This window comes from Meles meles, chromosome 2 (assembly GCF_922984935.1).
Source record: "Meles meles chromosome 2, mMelMel3.1 paternal haplotype, whole genome shotgun sequence".
Classification (NCBI taxonomy): domain Eukaryota; kingdom Metazoa; phylum Chordata; class Mammalia; order Carnivora; family Mustelidae; genus Meles; species Meles meles.
Window position 1 is genome coordinate 7299093 of NC_060067.1, and position 26795 is coordinate 7325887.

General features: G+C 37.0%; 1 protein-coding gene across 1 annotated transcript; it reads left to right on the forward strand.

The window, feature by feature from the left end:
* Window positions 1-44: 44 nt before the first annotated feature.
* On the forward strand, window positions 45-20685 carry RCHY1 (ring finger and CHY zinc finger domain containing 1). Its single transcript, XM_045992737.1, has 9 exons — window positions 45-181; window positions 5637-5756; window positions 5989-6104; window positions 13632-13710; window positions 15910-15954; window positions 16776-16834; window positions 16925-16951; window positions 18036-18156; window positions 20010-20685. The coding sequence occupies exons 1-9, from the start codon at window positions 92-94 to the stop codon at window positions 20136-20138; spliced, it is 786 nt and encodes a 261-aa protein (XP_045848693.1). The 5' UTR covers window positions 45-91; the 3' UTR covers window positions 20139-20685.
* Window positions 20686-26795: the final 6110 nt, after the last annotated feature.

The following is a 26795-nucleotide window of genomic DNA, read 5'->3' on the forward strand; positions in this document are numbered from 1 at the left end:
GTAGGGGGCGGTGTGCTAGTGACGCTACTTCTCTGGGCGTGGTTTTCGTCTTGCGGGAAGGGTTCGCGGAGTTTGAGGGGAGGTGGTAGAGATGGCGGCCTCGGCGCGGGAAGATGGCGCCCGCGGCCAAAAGCACGGGCGGCGGGGCTGCGAGCACTATGACAGAGGATGTCTCCTGAAGGTGACGACTTCAGTGGGCTCTTCCCTTACAAGCTTCCGCGGGGCCGGGTGGGGGCGGGCCGAGTGGGCAAGGCGGTTAGGCTTGGGCTTAAGTTAGAGGCTAAGCTGTTCGTCCGTCTACCTTCTCTACCTCGAGTTGGGTTCTTGCTGTGGAGAACGTTTTGGCAGGGCGACCGCAGGCCCCCACCTTTCCCCCTGCTTTACACTTCGTGAGCAAAGCTCCCTGCTCGGGGAAGAACGTGGGCTTGCACGTCGCTCACTTTGTCAGTGCGTTTACGCATCTTCTGCTACTGTAGGTAGACTGAGGCAGCCCCGGCTTGGGCTGGCTTTCGGCCAGGGTGACTTTCAGGGGTGCGATGAAATAATGGAAGACGGACAAGTGAGTGGAGAATCGGAGTAGGATTTCAGCTCCTTAGTGAATAAGTTGTACAGCTCGCCCGCTGCGTTTTAGAGTCAACGAGTATGTCTAAGCCTGCCAGGACAGAGTTTTTGTGGAATAGGAAGACAGCCATGGAATTGCCACTAAATAGATCGTGTGTAGCAAATGCCCAGTCTGCCTATATTGTTATTTTTGCTGTTTACTTTGCGGGAAATCGCTAGCCAGTCTAGAGCGTTGTAACTTGGCACCCATTCAGTTAAAGTTTCCTGATTTTGTTGTTGCTGCAAGAAGCGATTTAAAGATTCTACTTAGACAGTTTGAGCTTTGGAGTCCTACAGCCCTACCCCCACATCTAGCTCTGACCCTTGATAGGTCAGTGCTTTTGAGCAAGGGCTCTATTTGTGAAATAGGGGTGATAGAAGTTCCTGTTTCATTTTAAAAAAAAGAAAGAAAAGCAAAAAGAAAGTATGAGGGCTGTAAGGACAACTTAGAGCCTTCTGTTTAGGCCAGCCTTGGTGAACATTCCTCCACTGCACTGGGTGAAGCTCTTCAAAGTTAGGGGTTCACCGAGTGTTGTGTAAGCGAACTGAATGCTATCCTTACGATTCCATTTCCACTGATATGTTTTGTTACTCTTTGAAACCTGATAACTGGAGCTGAATTCAACATGTTGGCCCCTTTCCCCCCAGGAAACCACATAAATATGTCTGTGTCTCATAGTGCTGAGATATTTGACCCTGAGTATCAAATACTTTTTTGCCTTCCTCCTCCTTCTTCCTTGAATACCAGAAGCCAAGTGAAGAGTTTTAAGGAGGAAGTAATCAACTAAATCAAATGCTGCTGTTTGAGTAAGATAAGAAGTGAAAACTGACCTTTAAATTTGGCAAGGAAGTCACTGGTGATCTTGACAAGAGAAGTTTCAGTGGAGAGATTGGGACAAAGCCTGATTGGAGTGGATTTGAGAGAGATTAAGAGTAGTGGAACTGGAAGTAGCCTTCATAGACAATTCATGGAGTTTTGCTGTGAAAGGGAGCAAAAAAAAAAAAAAAAAAAAAAAGTCTAGTTGCTGAAAGATGTAGGATCATGAAATTTTTTTCCCTTTAAAATGGGAGGTATTGCAGCATGTTCGCATATTGGAAATAACCCAGTGAGAACTTTTTTTTTGTTTTTTAAAGATTTTATTTATTTGTAAGAGAGAGAGAGAGTGCGAGTGCACAAGCAGGAGGAGCTGCAGGCAGCGGGAGAAGCTTCCCGCTGAGCAAGGAGCCTTCTGCAGGACTCCATTGGAGGACCCTGGGATCATTATCTGAGCCGAAGACAGGCACCTAACGGACTGAGCCACTCAGGTGTCCCATGAAGTGAGAACATTTTATAAGGCAGGAGGGAAAGAAAAAACTGTAGGAGCATTTACTGCTCTTAAGTAATCAAAGAAAAGATGGGATCCACTGCACAAGTGGAGGAGTTGGCCTTAGAGACAAATATACAACAGAAAGCAAGATGGAGTATTAGGTACATTTGCAAGTAGGTTGATAGAGTTGGCGAGAAAATGTTTTCTTTGAATATTTCTGTTTAATAAGATAATGAGCAGAGTGTAAGGGTGGAGGAAAAGGTTTAAAGAGAGAAGATGTGAAATAATCATCTAGATTTTAGGTCCTAGACTGTAGAAAAAAGAGGGAATCGACTAGGGAAATATAATAAAAACCCACTTTTTATTAGTGATCATGACTTAAAAGTGAGACTAGTGTGAAAATTCTTATTCAGCTATGTCTGATTATTCCTATACAGGAGAGAATTGGATTTAACCAGACTTGGGGTTTTGATTAGGAGAGTAGGTAGAGGAAGAGAGAAGGAAAGGATTAGAATATGTGCAAGGGAAGCATTGAAATGAGTTGGAAAGAGAGGGGTAGTGGTTAGAGGATTTCATACTTGAACTTACAATATAAACAAGATTTAGTTCTTGTTTTAGAGCATGGTGCTCAAAGTGTGGTGAATGGACCCCCCCCCCCCCCAATGATTTCCTGAGGCCCTTTTAGGGGATCCTTGGGGTCAAAACTACTTTCGAATACTAAGATTTTGTCTTTTTCAGTGTGTGCAAAAGCAGTTATTAAAACTGCTGGTGTCTGACCTGTACTATACCTATAGTTTAAAACATTTAAGGCTGTCATTGATAAAACTAAAGCAATAAAGTTACTAATTTTATAAAAATCTCAGCTCTCGAATACATGTCTTTTTTCATGTTTGATGAAATGGAATGTTTTCATCAAGCACTTCTGCATACTAAAATTAGATGGTTGTTGTGAGGAAAATTCTTATGCAGTTGGATTGTGAACTGAACTAGTTTCTCATGTAACAGTTTTTACTTGAAATCTTGTTACTTAGACTTGAGTATTTGGTGGGCACTTTCTTGAAAAGTGAACCATTGAAAAGAAACTGTCATTACAAGGAAAACAATTGACGGTGGTCAAATTCAACCTTTCACATAAAACTTAGAATTTTGAGACACTTGTATAAGCTTCTGTGAGCTTAAAAGTGTCCCAATACCTAAAGACCTTGCTGATGAGATTGGTAGTGATGTTAAACAAATAATGATTTTTTTTTTTAATATGGCATGGAAAATGTGTGAACACGAAGAGCTGTAGAACTCAGTGCACTGATATTTTCCGAATGACTAATGTGTGGGTAAAAGATTGATTGAAAGTGTAGGATAGATCAGAGGATTTTGATGCAACAGAGGGAGAAAAGTTCACCGATACAATTTCAGAGCCCATGTTACAACTGATCATTTATAAGACTTGTCGAGTTTTGGTGTAGTATCAGAGAAGAGTATCCATAATTCTCTGTAAAGCCTATTAAAATACTCCTCCCTTTTCCAACTATATATTTGTGAGAGTCCAAAATTTCCTCATATACTTCATCTAAACTGATTGAATACCGAAGTTGAAGCAGAAATGAGAATCTAACTATTTTTGGGGAAACTAGCTATTTTTCATTAAAATATGTCATTTACATTAACATGTAATGAGTTTGTTACTATTTTTAAAAGAAGCAGTATTTTAAAAACCTTTCAGTTTTATTTTATAGTATGGTGTCAGTACAGATAATTCATATAATCAGAAGCTCTTTGAGATCCTCAACAATTTTTAAGAGTGTAAAGGGGTCCTGAGACCAAAACATTTGGGAACCCCTATACTGTGGTGTGACTGAGAATATTTGGCTGAGTAGGGTTGAAGGACGAGGCCATTGGAAGTGAGAAAGTCAAGGAATTGAGGGTAGTTGTGCAGATCACTAAGATTTAGGATGAGAGTAGTGTTGGGAGAGAATGGGTACCAGTTGAGTGTTAAAATCTTTAAGGAATGAACTCTGTTGTGGTAAATCATCATAAGAAATCTTCAGAAATGAGTGAATTTGGAGAAGATAACAGTATACTGGAAAGTACTGGGTTAACTTACTGGCTGAGAAATTTCTTGAGGTACTAGTTAGAATAAGGCTAAGCTACTAAGGGTAACCAAAACCCAACAGTAATGTGTGTTAAAGAATTAAGAGTTTATTTTTTCCCACCTAACAGTTTCAAGGTGAATTATCCAGTTTGGCGATGAGACTGATCCACATGATCACTCCCGGGACAAGTTTTTCCCGTTGTATTATTTTGCCGGGTTTTAGGGCATACAGTCATCAGCTGGGTTGCTGTCCTGTCTAGGTTTCTTTTTTTTTTTTTTTAAAGTATTTTTTTTTTAATATTTTATTTATTTATTTGACAGACAGATCACAAGTAGGCAGAGAGGCAGGCAGAGAGAGAGAGAGGAGGAAGCAGGCTCCCCGCTGAGCAGAGAGCCCGATGTGGGGCTCGATCCCAGGACCCTGAGATCATGACCTGAGTCGAAGGCAGAGGCTTAACCCACTGAGCCACCCAGGCGCCCCCTTAAAGTATTTTTTTAATTAATTTTTTTATTTGACAGAGAGATCACAAGTAGACAGAGAGGCAGGCAGAGAGAGAGAGAGGGAAACAGGCTCGCCGCCAAGCAGAGAGCCCAATGCGGGACTCGATCTCAAGACCCTGAGATCATGACCTGAGCCGAAGGCAGCGGCTTAACCCACTGCGCCAGTTTCATCTGATGGAAAAGGGAAAGGGAGCATGGAGGAGGAGGCGTGCCCCGTTTCTTTTTTTTTTTTTTTTCCATTTTATTTATTTTTTCAGTGTAACATTATTCATTCTTTTTGCACAACACCCAGTGCTCCATGCAAAACGTGCCCTCCCCATTACCCACCACCTGTTCCCCCAACCTCCCACCCCTGACCCTTCAAAACCCTCAGGTTGTTTTTCAGAGTCCATAGTCTCTTATGGTTCGCCTCCCCTCCCCAATGTCCATAGCCCGCTCCCCCTCTCCCAATCCCACCTCCCCCCAGCAACCCCCAGTTTGTTCGTGCCCCGTTTCTTAATACTCAGGCCCAGGAGTGGCACTGATTTCTTCTGCTCATTTCCTTTTGGTAAGGACTTAGTCATTTGGCCACAGCTGAAATCAAAGGAGTCTGGGAACTGTAGTATAGCTGGGCAATCATGTGTCCAGGAAGAAGGAAAGAAAAGATTTTGGCAGTCTGCCACTCTTGAAAACAAGGGCTATCTCTTAAATTTATTCTATCTTCTAAAATATCAAGGATATAGTTGATGATTAATAAATACGAGTGAATTAAAATATAACCTTTATTATAGTTAATGTTTAAAGGTTGAAGAGGGTAAATGACTTTATCTGGAAATGTCTCAGAAGAAGTTGCCTACCTGCCGTTTAGGCTGAGGATGAGTTTAGGGTGTTGTGTGATTAGTTCTGTTTGTGGGTATCCATTCTTCATCATTCTTTAGTATTTAAGGACCAGATTATGTTCAACTTGATGTAGATAGACATAGATGTTGAGGGGGAATAGTTAAAATATGCCAAGAAATAGTGAAAAGTTATGTTTAGGATCAGTTTACAAACCGATTGATTGGTTGTATTCTTTGACTTTATTCCAGGAGGAGAAAGAAACATTTTTTTGCATTACAAACTTATCTTTTCTTATACCTCTTTTTCCCCCTGGGCATTAGGCACCTTGCTGTGACAAACTTTATACTTGTCGGTTGTGTCATGATAGCAATGAAGATCATCAGCTAGATCGCTTTAAAGTAAAGGAAGTGCAGTGCGTAAACTGTGAAAAAATTCAGCACGTAAGATTTTATCATATTTCTGTTTTCTTTTTAAAAAAATGTTAAGATGATTTATAAAATTGATCAAGAGTATGCAAATAAGACTTCTTTAACTCTAAGCAGTATCTTTGGTTAAATGTTTAAAACCTTGTAAGAATCTGCATATATTGTAACAAATTGTGGATATTCAGATAATACTACAAAATGTTTTGGTAAATTTAATCTAATTTTTAATTACATGTGTCTGTTTTAGGCCCAACAGACTTGCGAAGAATGTAGCACATTGTTTGGGGAATATTATTGCAGTATTTGCCATCTCTTTGACAAAGACAAGAAACAGTATCATTGTGAAAACTGTGGAATTTGTAGGTACTGTATGTAAAATGTTCTTTTCTAATTATTTTTAATGTACCTGATCAATAATAGTTTTTAAAATCAGCTTTGTTGGGGTATAATTTGCATCTAATAAAATGCATTCATTTTAAGTATCCAGTTCAGGAAGTGTGACAAATATATATAACTGTGTTACCACCAACACGATAAATATTAAAAACATTTCCGGTAGTCTAAAAAAATTTTTCATGCCTCTTTTATAGTAATAATTTAATTAACCCACCAGTTATTTTGTGGCTATTTAAAAATTTAACTTTTGGATAGAAAACATGCTTTTATATGAAGTGTTTTGTAGGCAACTGAAGTAGAAAATTAGGGTGGACTTTACTTTTTTAAAACTCAGTTTTTAAAAGCCTTTTCAAAGTATAGGCTGATTTTATAAAAATTGGAAAACATGAAAAAGTGGAAAGAACAAAAGAAACCTACAGTCTAGGCTCTCACTGATAAGCTACTATTGATTGGCATGCCGTATATAGGAGTGTTCTTTCTAAAAACCCTGAAGGATTAGATACATACAAAAGCACGTGTGTAACGTATGTTATAAAGTATACTGATACAGTAAGTCACTCATTTTAAGAAATAGAACGTTGCCAATACTGGTGAAGCTCCAAGAGTTCCACCTTAGTCTTTTCTCCTCTTTCCCATTGGAGATAACCACTGTCTTGAATATTTTAAATCACTTCCTAGCTTTTATGTAGTTTGTTTTTAAGGATGGATAACACACATACCAGAAGATGCAGAAATCATAAACAAGCAACCTTAGGAGTTTACTTAGGAAAACGTTCTTTTTTTAATCACCACCCAGATCCCAAAGTGGGATGTTCATAGCAATGTAGCAGCCTCTCTCATGCCCCCTTCAAGTCAATATACTCGTCCAAAGGTAACCACTCTCCTGAATTTTGTAAATGAAATCATATGGTGTTTGCTTTTTTGCATTTTTATGTCTTTTAAGGCAGTATCGTTAGGCGTTGACATAGATTTGTTCTGTTTTCCTTTATGATGGACCCATTTGCCCTTGTATAGTGTCTCTTTTTATCTTTAGCAATATTTCCTGCCTTAAGAGCTACTATATCTAGATCACTTTTCATTGATTGGTTTTTACATGTGTATCCATCCCTTTTCTTTTTTTTTATTCCAAACATTCTGTATACTTATATTTAAGGCATGTGTCTTGTAAGCAGAATATAGTTGAATTTTATTTTTTTATGGAGTTTGATGAAAACTCTTTTAATTAGCACATTGAGTCTACTTATTAATGTAATTGTTTAAATGTACATATAAATCTACAATGTACAATTTTACAATTCAGTCTACAATTTTAGTATTTTTTTATTCCCTTAGTATTTGTCTGTCCTTTTTTTCCCCTCCTTGTTTGCCTTCTTTTGGATTAATCAGCAATTTTTCTATTTTGTTTTTATTCTCCGTAAATTTGTTAGAGATACATTCTTCTATTATTCTCTTAGCAGTTATTTTAGAAATTGTAGATACACCCGTGTTTTACTAGCGTAATGGATTGATCATTTCTGGGCAGTGCAAGAACCTTCACTAAGAGGGTTTACGTGCAGTTGTCATGTTTTTAGTCTGTGTGTTTAAAACTCTACAGTTGTTTTGAACAGTTGATGTTTTCTTAGGTTTACCTACATATTTACCATTTCTTTTGATCTTCTTGCCTTTCCGTATCTCCTTTGTCTTCAGGATTATTTTCCTTCAGTTTCAAGAATTGTTTTCATTATTACTTGTAGTGAGGCTATGGTCATATGAAATATGACAATATGACAAACATATTGTCAGTTTTTTGTCTCTTTGAAAATGTCTTTGTTTTGCCTTCATTTGTAAGATTTTGGAGGGGTGTAGAATTACTTTCTTTCAGCTGTTAAAGATACTTGGGTGCCATGGTTTCTGTTTTAGAGTCACCAAACAGGATTATTATTGCTTCTTTGAGGTTAATCTGTCCTTTATCCCTCTCTCGATGTTTTCAAGTCATTGGTTTTTAGCAGTTTTTCCATGATGTGTCCAGGTTTGTGAAATATTTATCCGGCTTACAGTTTGTAGAGTTTCTTGAATCTGTGGCTGGATGTCTTCTGTCAGTTTTGAAATATTCTTGGCCAGTGTCTCTTCAGATAATGTTTCTGCCGCCTGCTCTTGCCTCTCCTGAGACTCTAGGTATAGACCTTTTCACTGTGTCTCATATGTCTCTTAAATTTCTTTTCCTGTATTTATCCTTTTCTTTCCCTTCATGCTTAAATTGCATAGTTCCTACTGATTTCTATTCAAGGTCTCTGTTGTGCTGTGTTGAATCTAATATTGAACCTATTGAGTTTTTCATTTTAGGCTTTATTTTTCTTAAAATTATAGAATTTACATTTAATTCTCCCCCACCCTCTGTACTTTCCATTTTTTAGGTGAAATTCTTCACGTTTTTTTTTTCCTTCAACATATTACTCACTGGTAATCGAATGGCAGTTGTCTCAGAAATCCACTGTCTTGGTTACCTGTGGGTTAGTTCTGATTTCTGTTTTTCTTCCTTTGGTGTTTGGTTCTTTAGTCCTGCCTTTTGGTGTGCTTGACACTTTTTTTAGTTGGTTGTTGGACAAAATTGTATAAGCTCTGTATGCTTTTTTTCCAAAGAGAATTTTCTTTGGGCAGGCAGTTAATTAGAGACAGATTCCATTTATCCAATTAAAGATGGAGATGATTAGAGGCCAAGTCCTGTTCTGTTTTGTTTTCCCTAACACTCAGGCTCCTAGCACATGGTTCCTCACGGGGCTTGACTTAAAGCCAGGTTGGTTACCAGGGCATCTCTGGTGGTGGGACCTGCTCTCCAGTTTTTTGCCTCCCTAGCAGAGAAAGTGCCAGAGGGTTTAGTTGGTTTCCTACCCCTTTACCTGCTGCTTGGCTCCTTAGCTTCTGATAGACTAGTGTGGACTCCAGATTCCCTGAGGAAGAAGCAGGCCTTGCCTCAGGGTATTTCCCTTCTCTCTGGGATGTTGACCCTTTAAGCCCTTAGTTGTTCTTTACTCTTATTAAAGGGCTTGTTTGTTTTCTTTGAATCTAGTCTCTGTAGTTGTCAGTGGGAGCTTTGGTCCTATACAGACTACTTTTATCTTTGTGGAGTGGAAGTTTACAATATATGTTTAGGTTTGCTTATTTTTAAAGTCACATTCTATTTATTTTTCTGTGGCTTTTTTTTTTTTTTTAACAAAACCTTGTTTCTAGGGTTCATCCTGTTTGATTCATGAGCTCCAGTTCATTTTCACTGTTATATTGAGTTATTTTGTATGTCAGATCTGCACAGTTTTTAATTACAACTATTACAACAAAGGAATCAACAAATTTTATGGTTAATTTATTGACTTTCAAGTTGTTGAGACTGCAGAATAGGTAGACATCTCATCTTACCCTATATATATTAAGCTTTATGAAATTAAGATATTTTCAAATTCTAAATTCCTGTACCTGGTAAATATTGAGATTCATGAGATCAAGGTATTTTCAAGCTTTAAATTTGTATACCTGGGAGTGCCATGTATACAGTAGGTGCTTAGTAATGTGTGGGTTGTGTATCTTCAGCAAAATATTTTTAGTGTTACGATTTCCATCTGTATATGAGGAAAATTTGTCATCAACATTTAGCATCTAAGTATATTTTTAAATCCTTTTACAAATAACAATATTTTTTATTGTTTGTATAATTTATATATTATGAATGACAATAAAGGTAGTGAAAACAGCTTCATTAGAAAATTTAGTAAGAACTAATGTTGCAAATCTAAATTTTGATTCCATATTTTTCTAGTTCTGAAGGGATATGTACTAAATTTGGCAATATCCTTTGAATGTAGTTATTTACTGGTCATTTGTCATGCATAAATCTGACACACGTTCTTCTTGTAATAACTGATTCTAGGTTTTAGATACAATTCTAGTAGGCTCTAGTTTGTAATTAATTTACAGGCCTGTAAATTTTTTCACGTCCTGCACTCATACCATCGAAAGATATTGATTGCAGATCTTAAGTACACTGGTAATAGGTTCTGGCTTATCATTACTTCTGTTTATGCATTGTCAAATTCAATGTTTTTGAAGCCTTTGAGAGCTCATAATTGTATCTAAAGGTGACTATCCAGACTGGAATGAACTTATAAAGATAGCATACTCATCACATTAAATAAAATGCTCCCGAATTAAAAAAAAAAAAAAAGGTGACTATCTTTTTAGTTTCAATATAACAAAAATTTTATTTACGTTTAGATTTATAAACGTCTTATTTAGGATGATCAATCTTGTAATTTTTTTCAATTTTTATATCATCTTTTTCTTCAAGATACTTTTTTTTTTTTTAAGATTTTTATTTGAGAGGGAGAGTGAGCAAGAGAGAGAGCACACATGGGGGGAGGGGCAATGGGAGAGGGAGAAGCTGATTCCTAGATGAGCCCGGAGCCCACTGAGGGGCTTGATCGAAGGATCCCAGGACCATGACCTGAGCTGAAGGCAGGAGCTGAAAGGACTGAGCCACCCAGATACCTCCCTTCCACATACTTTATACACATACTTCCCTTTCAACATTTCTCCCTTTAGGAGCCATACCACGTAAATTTTGGTGTGTAAACTTCATAAAAGATGGTAGAGTGCTGTTAAAACCTTTTAGCAAAATGGGATGGCTAGTTTCATGTAACAAAATACTGTGAATTGAAGTCCCTCCTATTGAAAGACCAGTGAGGAATCCATTCCCCCCCCCCCCCCCCCCCCCCTTAGAAATACATTGTTCAGGGACACCTGGTTGGCTCAGTTGGTGGAACATCCAACTCTTGATTTTGGCTCAGGTCATGATTTCGGGGTTGGGAGACTGAGTCCTGTGTCAGGCTCCACGCTCAGCAGGAGTCTGCTGGAGCTTCTTTCTCTCCCTGTTCCTTTGCCTCTCCCCCTGTACTCAGTCACTTCTCGCTCTCTCTCTAAAATAAAAATAAATCTTAAAAACAAACAAACATTGTTCATTTTCTTGTGAGGCCATTCATCTAGTGTGTGTTATAGACAGATGATTATGATCACTTCAGGTGGGTATTTTAGGTGGCTTTATGTCTATTGTCATTGTTCAGAAATCCTTGGAACATCTTTGTACAGTTCTTTCAGAGTGCCTTTGGCACACTGAAAATTCACTGCCCTTGGGGATTTTCAGAGGTATTCATTTATTATTATTTTTAAAGCTTGCTAAAAGATACTGGGGGTAGGGGTGCCTGGGTGGCTCAGTCAGTTAAGCATCTACCTCTTAATTTCAGCTCAGGTCGTGCTGTCAGAGCTATGAGATCAAGCCCTGTGTAGGGCTCCCTGCTGGGTGTGGAGCCTGGGCGCCTGGGTGGCTCAGTGGGTTAGGGCCTCTGCCTTCGGCTCGGGTCGTGGTCTCGGGGTCCTGGGATCGAGGCCCGCATCAGGCCCTCTGCTCAGTGGGGAGCCTGCTTCTCTCTCTCTCTGCCTGCCTGTGTACCTGTGATCTCTGTCTGTCAAATAAATAAATAAAATCTTAAAAAAAAAAAAATTCTCTTTCTCCTTCTGCCACTCCCCCTTTCCTTCTCCCTCTCTGAAAAAGATATTGGGAGCAAAATCTATTAAATAAGATTGGCAAACACTGTTCAGTCAGAAATGACATAGACATTAGAAAATGTTAATTTTTTTTTTTAAAGATTTATTTATTTGACAGAGATTACAAGTAGGCAGAGAGGCAGGCAGAGAGAGAGAGGAGGAAGCAGGCTCCCTGCTGAGCAGAGAGCCCGATGTGGGGCTTGATCCCAGAACCCTGGGATCATGACCTGAGCCGAAGGCAGAGGCTTTAACCCACTGAGCCACCCAGGCGCCCCGAAAATGTTAATTTTTTTAAACAATAAAAATATCAGAAGACAAATCCGAAATGTTTCTGCAATAACAGTGTCATTGGAAACTCTTCACCCTTTCATGATGACATTTAAAAAAATCATGTCATTTGAGTGTATGAATTACTAAATTTTTGCTTAAATATCAGTCTTTTTATTTTGTAGTTGAACGTTCTTTGATGCTCTTTTACAACGAGTCCCCTTTTGGATATTAACGACAACTTTTTTGTCTTAAGTATATTATGAAACTTAGGTATTGCTTCTAGTCCATTTAAGAAATCTGCAAAGTAAAGGTGATCAGATTTCTCCTGCTGGTGCTTGGTACTTACAACACCTCTAAGCTTGACTCTGGTCTCTGGGCTTGAAAATTATTGTCTTTAGACAATAATCACTATAAGGAAATCAGTGCTTCTTACAGAGTTTAGTAATATTAATCCTGATTTTATATTTTAAAATAGCTCCATGATAGTTAGATAATCTTTTGACTGTGGCGGTTATTCTCTCAAAGAGTGACGTGCCCTAAAAACAGGGTTTCACTTTTTCCTTAATTAGAGGCAGACATCCAACACTGAATTTTTTGGCAATGGGTGCGTATATCCTTACTGAAGTGTACTAGAATGAGCTTGTTTTCTTTCTTTTTTTTTTAAATGGGGAAATATAATTTCTTATTGTTATTAAATAAGCTCCAGGATATTTACCATGAGAATATGATATGGTAGATGTGGTTTTGGTGTTCTGGTTTCTGCTCTTAAAAAATGTTTCAGCCCTTTGACTGTATAATTCCATTTTTAGATTATCTCAAGGAAATAGAGTTATGTACCAAGAATTATGGGTAGAATATGTCTTGTACCGATAAATATATAACAAAAAAATAATAATGAAAAATGAGAATCAACGTGTATGTTGGAAGATTGTAAAATTTGCAAGCCCATATTAAAAGTAAGTTCTTGAATAATATCTAGGGATTGGGAGAATGATTGGTACAAAATGTCTGTCAGGATGTCATACATACCAAAATATTAGCTGTAGTTACCCATGAGTGGCGGTATCATAATTAATGTTTGTTATTTTTGGTAAATTTGTTGGTTCCTGTTCTTCTGGGGAAGAACGCTGGGATCTTGACCTGAGCTGAAGGCAGACTTAACTGTGAGCCACCCAGGCATCCCTGTATAAGCACATTTATTTTATATCATTATACAAATTCAAGGTAGTGAATTATATATGGGAATACTTTCACAAATTATGATTTATCCATACCATGTAATACTATGTAATTCTGAAGAGGAATGAAGTGGTCTAGACAGAATAATCTTTAGGATACGTTGTTCAGTGAAAAAAAGTCGCAGAACAGAATGTATAGAAAGAATCCATTTATGTAAAAAATAAAACCCAAAGGGGGTGTGTGTGTGTGTGTGTTGTGTATACACTTTTATAGAAAAAACCTGGATAGATACTATTCTGTTTATAGTGCTTACATTTGGGAGAATGGGGAGTGATATTGGGGAGGTGGGGGTTTACCCCACGTTCTTCATTGTGAATTGAACTAACTTTACAGTGAAATTAAACTTATGTAAAATTGAGTAAATTACCATTGTAGTAAAAATGAATCTAATTTTTTTGGCTTTTATGTAATTTTTAGGATTGGTCCAAAGGAAGACTTTTTCCACTGTTTGAAATGTAACTTATGCCTAGCTATGAATCTCCAAGGAAAGCACAAGGTATATACTTAAGTTTTCATAATTTAAAAAGTATTATATTGTGTTTGAAAACCAACTTAAATCCTAATATGTTTGGAAGTGTGCTAATTTTCAGATATTACCAAGTACAACTATGTTGCTTTTATTTTTGAGCATTATTAAGTAGATGTTCTAAGACCTATGCCTCAGAATATCTGATCTATAATTCTTTTCCTTCTGTATAGTGTGTGTGTTTGTGTGTGTGTGTGTGTGTGTGTGTGTGTGTGTGTGTATTTAAGATATATTTATTTATTTTAGAGAGCACATGAGCAGAGGGAAGGGTAGAGGGAGGGGGACGAATCTCAAGTAGACTCCGTGCTAAGCTCAGGGCTCGACATGGGGATCAGTTCCAGGCTTGATCCGAGAACCCTGAGATCATGACCTGAACCAAAATTAGGAATTGGATGCTTAAGTGAGCCCCAGGCCCCGTATAGTGTGTAAGAATACTTTTATCACTTACTAACATAATGTTGACAACTTCTAAGTAAGTTTATGGATTCATCTCATTGGTACTGGTGTTAAGAATAACTAAAAATGAGAAGTGCCTGGGTGGCTCATTTGGTTAAGCATCTGCCTTCAGCTCAGGTCATCATCCCAGGGTCCTGTGATTGAGCACTGCATCGGGCTCCTTGCTGAGCGGGGAGACTGCTTTTCCCTCTCCTTCCACCACTCCCCCTGCTTGTGCTCTTTTGCTCTCTGTCAAATAAATAAATAAGAAATCTTAAAAAAAAAAAAAAGAATAAAATTTCATAGTAAAGAAGCAATAACAATGTAATAGCATTTCAAGAAAATTCAGAAAATATTTTTATATTTCCTTTTGTAGTTAGAAATATTTTTAATTTTGGATCTATTAATTATACCATGATACCAGGCCCTTTAAAATTATTTTTCATTATTTAGAAAAAAATCTTAAAAAAAATCAGAGATTAGAGAGACTAATGAGGATTTTTTTCAATTAAGTTTTTTATTTTAATTCGATATAGTTAACATTAATGGGGATTTTTAAATAGATGCTGGCCTCAAATTTTCAGGTGTTAAGAGAAATTGAAATGAATAATGAGCATTTGAGATATGGTGGCACGGTATAAGGGAAAAAGAATGGGGCTGAGTAGAGATGTCTCGTAAGGTTTTTAAGCCCTTGTTTTAACGTATTTGATTAATAGACTATGAATTTGCTGGAATTAAAAGATTGAGTTTGGTTTTATAGACTTGAGTTGGGGGTATGGTAGCTGTGTGGTCTTCCGAAACTATATGTATGTTTTCTCTTATTTCTCTTTATTTGTTTGTCAGTTATTTTTTTATTGTCTGTATTTTAGTAAATGGTCTTATCATATACTCAAGTGCTCACTAAAAAACCTGGGGGTGCCTGGGTAGCTCAGTGGGTTAAAGCCTCTGCCTTCCGCTCAGGTCATGATCCCAGGGTCCTGGGATCGAGCCCTACCATCGGGCTCTCTGCTTACCAGGGAGCCTGCTTCCTCCTCTCTCTCTGCCTGCCTCTTTGCCTACTTGTGATCTCTGTCTGTCAAATAAGTAAATAAATAAAATCTTAAAAAAACAAACAAACAAAAAAACCCTGGGCATCATCCATGGTGTGGTGCTTCCCCTTACATTCCCGCCTTTATTTATCCTGTCTTACCAAGTGAAGAGCTCTGGTACTGACCAAGCCTGTTGGAGCTCAAATGCAGTTCCACCTCTTATTAGTATGTGACTTTGGAAGTTACTGAGCCTTCTCTAGGCCTCACATACCTCATCTGTAAAATGGGGTGATAATTGTACCTGCATTTATAGCAGGTACACCGTGAGACATGGTTGAGCTAATACAGGTAGTGTACTTAATATGTGGTGTGTAGTAAATTTCAGTAATGTGAACTGTAATCATTGTCAATACCCTTAAGTAGCTTTGGAAATACATGTAGATTCCAAACATTATCTCTATCTTTGGTAAATCTTGATTCACTGATTTCATTGTTTTAGGTAATATGCAGGTAATATGCAGAGCCTGAAATAGCTGTATGAGTTAACTGTTCAGTTCTTGTCTGACATAGAAGAGACATGCGTTAATATTAATTATTAGCTTTAGTAAGTTAGTGTCATTGTTTTATCATTAGTTTTTATTAATATGTACACTTGTCATTTCCATCTAGTTAAGCTTTTAGTAATTTGAGTTTCTCTTTTAAACAGTGTATTGAAAATGTTTCCAGGCAGAATTGTCCAATATGTTTGGAGGTAAGCTTAAAATATTACTTGCTTTGGAAATATTCCCTCTTTTCTTTTCTTTTTTTTTAAAATTACATTCAATTTATTCTCCAGAAAACCCGAGGACATCTAAAGAGAGAGAAATAATATTCTCTTAACAAATGTCATGTTGAATTTGTAATAAAGGGGTGCCTGGCTGGCTCAGTCTGTGGAGATGGAGGTCTTGATAGCAGGGTCACGAGTTTAAGCCCCATGTTGGGCGTGGAGCCTACATAGAAAAATAACAGTAAACTCGGGAGTAGCAAATTTGTGAGGTGTTATTAACTTTAAAAGATAGTCCATCTTTTAAGATTAAATTTTTTAAAATTTAAAATCAATTAATTAACATATAGTGTATTATTTGTTTTGGGGTACAGGTCTGTGATTCATCTTATATAATACCCAGTCTTATATAATACCTGGTGCTCATTACATCACATACCCTCCCCAGTGTCCATCACCCAGTTACGCCGTCTCTCCACCCTTCTGCCCTCCCACCAACCCTCAGTTTGTTTCCTATGATTGAATTTCTTATGGTTTGTCTCCCTCTCTGGTTTCATCTTGTTTCATTTTTTTTGTCTTTTCCCCTATGATCCTCTGCCTTGTTTCTTATATTTCACATATCAGTGAGATCATATGATAGTTGTCTTTTTTTGGTTGACTTACTTCTCTTAGCATAATACCCTCTAGTTCCATCCACATCATTGCAAATGGCAAGGTTTCATTTTTTTGGAAATAGTCCCTCTTGAATTTAAAGTACTTGGATGTTTATACTGCTTTCATGCAAACACTAACATTTATTTCCTTTATAGGACATTCACACATCCCGTGTTGTTGCTCATGTCTTGCCATGTGGACATCTTTTACATAGGTAAAATAATTTTTTTTTCCTCAGAAAATGTTTGAAAATAGTGGAGATGCTTTTTGCTTTACTAAAATAGTGTCATTTTTTTTTTTTCAGAACGTGTTATGAAGAAATGTTGAAAGAGTGAGTGTTTGATGGGATTTTTAGAAGTTGTAATTGTAAGATGTCTGATTTTTTTTTTTTTTTTAACTTGTGCTGGGATGTGGAAGTGGGCAAATATTGCTGATACTTACACCTTATTGGCGTGGGAGATATCTTGAGACGGACAGGGTAAATCAATAGTGTTAAATTGGACAAAGCATCTTGTGGATATAGGAGTACATCTTTGTCCCCATGCTTGTGTTATGCCTTATCTCATCCTACAACTTACAAGAGCTACTTATTCTTTTCTAAGGGGGCACAGGCTCTGCCAAAGGCAGTCCATAGAACTGTCAAATGCTGAGGCATGTCGTTCAGAATTCTGTTAAGTCATTATATTGGCCCAGGATAATCGTCTGCAAAGAAAGCTGGTAACAAGATTATCTAAAGCAGAGACTTTATTGTGGGGGAAGGATGTTAAAGTGAAGTGAGAACAGTTAGGAGAGAAGAGACTGTGTGAATATATTTTGGTCCTGCAAATTCATAAGCAGAACTTGTAATTTAAGAGCCAGGTGGAAGTGAATTCTTCAGAATTTTTAGAAAGAATATGATACAGTCTGAGTATATTAAGAAATTGAGGTTATTTAGCCAAAAAAAGCAGCTAAACAGGTTTTTAAAAATGTGCTAAATATAGGAGTGCCTGGTTCACTCATTTGGAAGAGCATATGACTCTTGGTCTTGGGTTGTGAGATCGAGCCCCATGTTGAGTGTAGAGATTACTTAAATAAAAAGCTTTATATAAAAAATGTATTATATATATTCTACAGAGAATACGGACTAATTCCTTCCCACTTTAGAGAACTGAGGATAAAGAAGGAGGTCTAAAAAATACCATAGGCTACAGGATTTAATTAAAAACTACAGTGAGAAAAAAAAAAAGGGAAAAACAAAACAAAACAAAAAAAGAACTACAGTGAAAAGTACCCAGGTTTGTAACAGGTGATCTTGAAATACAGAATAATGCTCTGTTTGGAAGGTTTATGGACCAGTTACCATGCATCTACTTGTATAGCGGAGTTGATATAGTCCTGTTTAATGTTTGGAAAAATAACCCTTCTGTCTCTTCTAGAGGCTACAGATGTCCATTATGTATGCACTCTGCTTTAGATATGACTCGGTACTGGAGACAGCTGGATGATGAGGTAGCACAGACTCCTATGCCATCGGAGTACCAGAACATGACTGTGGATGTGAGTAGAGTCAGTGCTTAGAACTTTCGAGATTCCTGGTTGATGTTCCTGGTTTTTTTGCCTTTTTGCTCAAATCTGTCTCAAAAATACTGCTGTGGCATAGACACCAATGTGATGATTAATGGAGAGGACCAAATAATAGATTTTAGTTACTTTGAATTCGAAAGACCAGACCAAAAAAATACTAAGAATACCTTTATGTAATTCTTCCCAACACTAGATGGCAGACAAAAGCTTCATTCTGAATTATTGACATCTTACTCGTCAGAAAAAGTCAGTAATGTAACTGAGTAGAGGTGAATTACTGGTCTTACGTTTTATTTTAATGATGTGTTATTTGTAATTATTTTAAATTTTATTTCAGGCATACTATCTGTTGATTTTTGAAGATTACTTTTGTTTTTTAATGTTCATTACCCTTTTTATTCATGTGGATAATTGAATTGCTAGTAAGGTCAATGAAGGATCACTTTTAAAATACTAATAAATTACATGATGTTTTACTATAGGTTTCAGAGTGCTGTGTTCCATGTAGATCATTTTTTCAAATAACAGTGTTATTGAGATAGACGTGCCATATAACTCGTCCATTTAAAGTGTGCAATTTAGCACTATTTTTAAAAAAATTTTTTTTAAAAGATTTTTATTTATTTATTTGACAGAGAGAGACAGAGATCACAAGGAGCAGAGAGGCAGAAAGAGGGAGGGGGAAGCAGGCTCCCTGCTGATCAGAGAGCCCCATGTGGGGCTTGATCCCAGGACCCTGGGATCATAACCGGAGCTGAAGGCAGATGCTTAACCGACTGAGCCACCCAGGCACCCCTATTTTTTTTTTTTTTTAAAGATTTTATTTATTTATTTGACAGACAGAGATCACAAGTAGGCAGAGAAAGAGGAGGAAGCAGCCTCCCTGCTTAGCAGGAGCCCGATGCAGGGCTCGATCCCAGGACCTTGGAATTATGACCTGAGCTGAAGGCAGAGGCTTTAACCCACTGAGCCACCCAGGCGCCCCGCAATTTAGCACTATTTAGTATATTCTTGGAGTTATGCAAGCATCATCATCATCAATTTTTGCCCCCCAAAGAAATCCCATTAGCAGCCATTCCCCAGTCCCCTAGTTCTAAGGCATCACTAATCTTTCTACATTCAGATTGTATTCTTAATTATTTTCCAGGTTACAATTTTGAGCAAATTTGGAAGTTTTCTATTTATTATGGTATGACTATTCTAAAGCTAATGCTTTTCTCGCATAGTGATGCAATGATCTATTTTCAGGTTAACACCTTTTTGATTTTTTTGGGTTCTCAGTAGTAGAAGAGATTAATTCCCAAGGGACATCTTATTGTCATTTTAGGGATATGTCAAAAGCTTCTTTTTATTAAATTAGGAACGATTTTTTGGGACTTTAATTCATTCTTGAGGCATTAAGAACTTAGTATATTAAACCTAAAGAATAAGCAAAAATACTAAAATTTTGTAAAGATTTGTTTTATTAACAAAGATAATTTTACAGGTGTCAAGGATTCTAAGTGTAGGTGTCAGTCAGATGATGCCTATGTTAGATTTTTTAGACTAACTGTACCCAAATTTAGACTGTTTGGGAACAGTTTTAAAATAAGTCTTCTTGAGTCAAACCTACACTTCCATTTCTGAATTCAGAGCTACTTTAATAGCCTCTTAGAGTTTCCAGAAAACAAATACAAGGCATTTCTATTTAGCGAAATGTTTAGACTTAGCTATATGTGTTTCAGTTCTTTGGTATGATTTTTGAGGAATTGTTTTGAGCAGACAGTGGCATTTTCTATCTATAAGGTTTAATATACTTAATTTGAATTCATTTCTTCACTTTTCAGATTCTCTGCAATGATTGCAATGGGAGATCGACAGTCCAGTTCCATATATTAGGCATGAAATGTAATATTTGTGAATCCTACAATACTGCTCAAGCTGGAGGATGTAGAATTTCACTAGATCAGCAATGACCAGTGTATGCTGCATTGGAAAACTCAGCATTTTCTGATTAGAGAAAGGCTATCTTTAGTATTCTGTTGTCATAATGTGTCAGAATCTATGCATTAGAGTTGATGTGTTTTGTACTGGTGTCACAGCAGAAAATCATATTACGTGTACCTAAGGATTCAGGGTCTCTTGATAGAATTATCATAGCTTTATATTGGATGAAAGCCACTGTGCTTGTCTTTTGATTGGAGGTTCCGTTAGTGTCAGTTGTTTGGAAGCCAATGATGTTTGCCACTGAAATTTACATCCATAGAAGTATATCATACTTCCATGGAACTTTGCTTTAAGTGACACTATGCACGAGAGTTCATTTCTGGTTCTTCATAGAACTGCACTTATTTCTCAGTATTATTCTTGACTTTTTAAGGGCTGTGCTGTAATGAGAAGATGTTCTGTCTTACTGTTGAAATCTTATTACATATACTTTAGAATTTTCTAAGGCAGTCCTTTGGATCCTGTAAATGTGAATTTTGATGTAATAACTGCTAATAAAATTATATTGAAACAGTGTTTTATGGAAAGTTTTTCCCACGGTTATCTATTTTTGGCTCAACCTGGGCAATATAGTCATATGTATTTCTCTCTGTAAATACAAATACGCATACATATATATGTGTGTATATTTCTATGGAGAAACCTGTTTTTGTTTTTTCTTTTCAGGTATTCTTCCATTAGAGAAGTTGGGAAATAAAATAATAGAACTCTTCTAAGCCTTAGGAAAAACCATCAACACTGAAAATAATTTTGGTTTCCCAAAGTTAGTCCCAAAATTATTCCTTGAAGGAATAATTCATTCGGTCAGCAAGTATTTAGTGAGTAACTACTATGTGCTGGGTAAGGTTCTAGATAGCTGTGGAGACAACAGTGAACAATATAGATAAAAGTCCCTGCCCTCATGGTCTTGCCTCATTCCTCATATGCCTCATGACTAGCCTTTTCCTTGCCTTTTTTATGCATGAAGTGGTTGTCTTTGGTGTGAGTGGGTGGATTCTTTTTCCCCAAAGTGCTGGAGAGTAGGCATGGATGAGTAGAAGGGGCATGGAATATTCCTGGTAAGATCTCTGATTTTGTAATACTTTTTTTTTGGGCTCATGTAATGGAGTTAAATACACCTCTTAATTCAGGAACAAAATACACAAAAATACTTTGATGGTGCTACAGCTTTTATAGTAGTCATCCAGTATCCAACTTAGCCTGTTTTATAAAGAGCTTTAGGTAAGGAAGTAAAATGTGTGGGTATTAGTTGATGGGTATTTACTGAACACCATTTTTGTAATTTTGAGCTAGTTGATTTTCCTGCAAGGAAGAAAGTTAGTCTTAAAACTAGAAATCCTAACATTTCTGGTACATTTATTTCTTCTTTTGAAGTCTCTTTACCTGCATAAAGGCAATAGTATTGCCTTTACAGTTTGGGCCCAGATCTTTATTCTCTTCTGCCTTCCTGTCTTCTGTCTTCTACTCTTCTTGTGTTCTCTCCGTGTGTCGGTTTCCTTGGCCTAAGCAGAGCAGTAGTGCTGATCTTGATTTGGGGAAGGAATGTTCTTATCTTGCCAGGTGGTACCAATCTGTATACAGTTAAGGAAATACTAATTTTCTAGTTGTACTACTTTTTATTTCCTTTATCTCACCGTGTTAAACTATTTTAAATCCTGTTGCTTTTAATCACAGAATCACTGGATCTTGAGTAGGAGTGAGTGTATGAAAGTAACAAAGCTTCATGTTTTGAGTATCTACTGTGTGCAGGCTTATGCATTAGTATTGAGCATCATGATAATTCTGTAGGGTAAGTGTTGTCTTCAGTTTATAGATGAGAAAGCTGAGGTTCATAGGTCAAATGACCTGCTTGAGTAAATGATAGTTATTAAATGTTGGGAGCTGGGAATCACATTAGGTCTGTGACCCTGAACACTCTGTAGCACACCGCCTTTCACTCAGACTACCATTTTGTTCAACTACCTGTGTAATAGCTATGTTCTCTACCTAGAGGAGCTCATGATTTGATAGACTGTCCATATTTAGATACTTTAATTTGAAATCTAATTACTTAGCTCTTCAACTCAGAATCCAAGTTTGTCTAAAATAATAGAGAATTTATATGTAATTGCTTGTTTACATCCAGTCATGTGCTTGAAGCAGTTTTCAGATGGGTAATCTTAATATTTTTTGGCTTTTTCTGATTTCAAAAATACCTGTTGCAGGAAATACGTTAAAAAAGGTGAAAAACTCACACTCTCATCTTCCAGAGGTAAATACTATTAACATTTTAACGTTTAACTTCATTGTTTTTTCTTTTTCTATTTAGAGACTTTAAAAAAGTATAGAGAAATGTTAAACCCTTACTCTGATTTTAAGTATGGTAGAATTATCCGTGAAATAAGGTATAGCAGACTTGTCTCTGAAATAAGTCAGGTTGCCCTGCCACAGAATTTGTATCTAGTGTGTACTTATTTTAAAAGCCATAATTCAATATGGTTATGAATTTCTTGGTGCACAGAAGCTCATTTGGTTCCTTTTATCTTTCAAGAGTGTATATGAAGTTGTTTTTATCTCTTGTAGCTTTTAGAGTCATCTTAACTAGTACAGGGAGCTCTGTATGCTACTAATGAAGGCATATTTGAAGTATGTTTATGGCATCATAGATTTTAAAACCAAACTTTTTTCCACTAAAACATTTTTTATAATGTATACATGTTTAATTTTCTTTTAATTTCTTTCAAGTTTTAGTCGTGAATAAAAATGAATGTGAGTACTGTGGAGCCAAGATTCTGTTTTTTAAGTGCCTGGCACTTAATAGGTGGTCAGCAGTGAATAAATTAAATTGAAATCAATTAATTAATTTGAAATCATGGTTGTTCATTCTTTTTTTTTTTTTTTTAAGATTTTATTTATTTATTTATTTGACAGAGAGAGAGAGAGAGAGATCACAAGTAGGCAGAGAGGCAGGCAGAGAGAGAGAAGGAAGCAGGACACTGAGATCATGACCTGAGCTGAAGGCAGAGGCTTAACCCACTGAGCCACCCAGGTGCCTGGTTGTTCATTCTTTATTCCATTTCTTTAATCATCCCTGCTTAAATTCCCTTAAAACTTTTTGCTATTTGCCTTATATTCACTGAATTTATTTCTTACTAAGTGGACTTGTTTTTTTCTTTTTCTTTATTAACATATAATGTATTATTTGCCCCAGGTGTACAGGTCTGTGAATCATCAGGCTTACACATTTCATAGCACCCACCATAGCACATACCCTCCCCAATGTCCATAACCCAGCCACTCCTACCTCCCCGCCCCCCCCCCCCCCCGCAACCTTCAGTTTGTTTCGTGAGATTAAGAGTCTCTTATGGTTTGTCTCCCTCCTCGGTCCCATCTTGTTTCATTTTTTTCTCTTCCTAGCCCCCATAGCTCCCTGCCGTGCCTCTCAAATTCCTCATATCAGAGAGATCATATGAGAATTGTCTTTCTCTGATTGACTTTCGCTTAGCATAATACCTTTTAGTTCCATCCACCTGGTTGCAAATGGCAAGATTTCATTTTTTGATGGCTGCATAGTATTCCATTGTATATATTTACCACATCTTCTTTATCCATTCATTTGTTGATGGACATCGAGTTTCTTTCCATAGTTTGGCTCTTGTTTGACATTGCTGCTATAAACGTTCAGGTGCGTGTGCCTCTTCAAATAACTACATTTTTATCTTTAAATACCCAGTAGTGTGGTTGCTGGGTTGAAGGCAGCTGTATTTTCAACTTTCTGAGGAACCTCCATACTGTTTTGCAGTGTGGCTGCACCAGTTTGCATTCCCACCAACAGTGTAGGAGTGTTCCCCTTTCTCTGCATCCTCACTAACACCTCATCGTTTCCTAACTGGTTAATTTTAGCCATTCTGACTGTTGTGAGATGTTATCTCATTGTGGTTTTGATTTGTGTATCCCTATGCGAGTGATGTTGAGCTCCTTTTCATATATCTGTTGGCCATTTGGATGTCTTCATTGCAAAAATGTCTGTTCATGCCTTCTGCCCATTTCTTGATTGGATTATTCTTTGGGTGTTGAGTTTGATAAGTTCTTTATAGATTTTGGGTACTAACCCTTTATCTGATATGTCATTTGCAAATATCTTCTCTCATTCTGTCAGTTGTCTTGGTTTTGTTGATTGTTTCTTTTGTTGTGCAAAACCTTTTTATCTCAATGAAGTCTTAATAGTTCTTTTTTGCCCTTGCTTCCCTTGCCTTTGGCAATGTTTCTAGGAAGAAGTTGCTGCGGCTGAAGTCAAAGAGGTTGCTGCCTGTGTTCTTCTCAAGGATTTTGATGGATTCCTGTCTCACTTTGAGGTCTTTCATCCATTTTGAGTCTATTTTTGTGTGTGGTGTGAGGAAATGGTCCAGTTTCATTCTTCTGATGTGGCTGTCTAATTTTCCCAACACCATTTGTTGAAGAGACTGTCTTTTTTCCATTGGACATTCTTTCCTGCTTTGTTGAAGAATTGTTGACCATAGAGTTAAGGGTCCATTTCTGGGCTCTCTGTTCTGTTCCATTGATCTATGTGTCTGATTTTGTGCCAGTACCATACTGTCTTATTGATTACAGCTTTGTAATAGAGCCTGAAGTCTGGAATTGTGATGCCACCAACTTTGGTTATCTTTTTCAACATTGCTCTGGCTATTCTAGGTCTTTTCTGGTTCCATATAAATTTTAGGATTATTTGTTCCATTTCTTTTAAAAAAAATTGATGGTATTTTGATAGGGATTGCATTAAATATGTAGATTGCTTTAGGTAGTGTAGACATTTTCACAATATTTGTTCATCCAATCCATGAACATGGAATGTTTTTCCATTTCTTTGTGTCTTTCTTAATTTCTTTCATGAGTATTCTGTAGTGTTCTGAGTATAGATTCTTTGCCTCTTTGGTTAGGTTTATTCCTAGGTATCTTATAGTTTTGGGTGCAGTTGTAAATGGGATCGACTCCTTAATATCTCATTCTTCTGTCTTGCTGTTGGTATGTAGAAATGCAACTGATTTCTGTGCATTGATTTTAGATCCTGACACTTTACTGAATTCCTGTATGAGTTCTAACATTTTTGAGTGGGGTCTTTTGGGTTTTCCACATAAAGTATTATATCATCTGCAAAGAGTGAGAGTTTGACTTCTTTTCTGATTTGGATGCCTTTTATTTCTTTTTGTTGTCTAATTGTCAAGGCTAGGACTTCTAGTACTATGTTAAATAGCAGTGGTGATAGTGGCTAGCCCGTGTTCTTGACCTTAGGGGAAAAGGTCTCAGTTTTTCCTCATTGAGAATGATATTCACTGTGGTTTTTTCACAGATGGCTTTGATGGTATTGAGGTATGTACTCTCTATCCCTACACTGTGAAGAGTTTTGATCAAGAAAGGATGCTGTACTTTGTCAAATGTTTTTTCAGTATTGGTTGAGAGTATCATCGTTCTTGTTCTTTCTTTTATTAATGTATTGTATCACATTGACCTGCGGGTGTTGAACCAACTTTGCAGCCCAGGAATAAATCCCACTTGCTTGTGGTGAATAATCCTTTTAATGTCCTGTTGGATCCTATTGGCTAGTATTTTGGTAAGAATTTTTATATCTGTGTTCATCAGGGATATTGGTCTATAATTCATCTTTTTCATGGGGTCTTTGTATAGTTTTGGGATCAAGGTAATGCTGGCCTCATAAAATGAGTTTGGAAGTTTTCCTTCCATTTCTATTTTTTGGAACAGTATTAATTCTTCTTTAAAGTTTGGTATAATTCCCCTGGGAAGGTGTCTGGCCTTGGGCTCTTGTTTGTTGGGAGATTTTCAATTACTGCTTCAATCTCCTTATTAGTTATGGGTCTGTTCAGGTTTTCTATTTCTTCCTCCTTCAGTTTTGGTAGTTTATATGTCTCTAGGAATGCATCCATTTTTTCCAGATTGTCAAATTTCTGGTGTATAGTTGCTCATAATATGTTCTTATAATTGTTTATATTTCTTTGGTGTTGGTTGTGATTTCTCCTCTTTCATTCATGATTTTATTAATTTGGGTCCTTTCTCTTTTCTTTTTGATAAGTCTGGCCAGGGTTTTCTCAGTCTATTAATTCTTTCAAAGAACTAGCTCCTAGTTTTGTTGATTTGTTCTATTGTTCTTTTGGTTTCTATTTCATTGATTTCCTGCTCTGATCTTTATTATTTCTCTTCTCCTGCCAAGTTTAGGCTTTCTTTGCTGTTCTTTTTTCAGTTCCTTTAGGTGTAGGGTTAGGTTGTGTACTTGAGGCCTTTCTTGTTTCTTGAGAAAGGTTTGTATTGCTATATACGTTCCTCTCAGGACCACCTTCACTGTGTCACAAAGATTTTGAGTTGTTGTGTTTTCATTTTCATTTGTTTCCATTAATTTTTTTAATGGTTGACCCATTCATTTTTTACTAGGATTCTCTTTAGCCTCTATGTATTTGAGTTCTTTCCAACTTTCCTCTTGTGATTGAGTTCTAGCTTCAAAGCATGGTGGTCTGGAAGTATGCAGGGAATGATCATAATCTTTAGGTATCGGTTGAGAACTGATTTGTTACCCTGGTTGTAATCCATTACATGGAACATGTAATGTTCCATGTGCACTAGAGAAGAATGTGCATTCT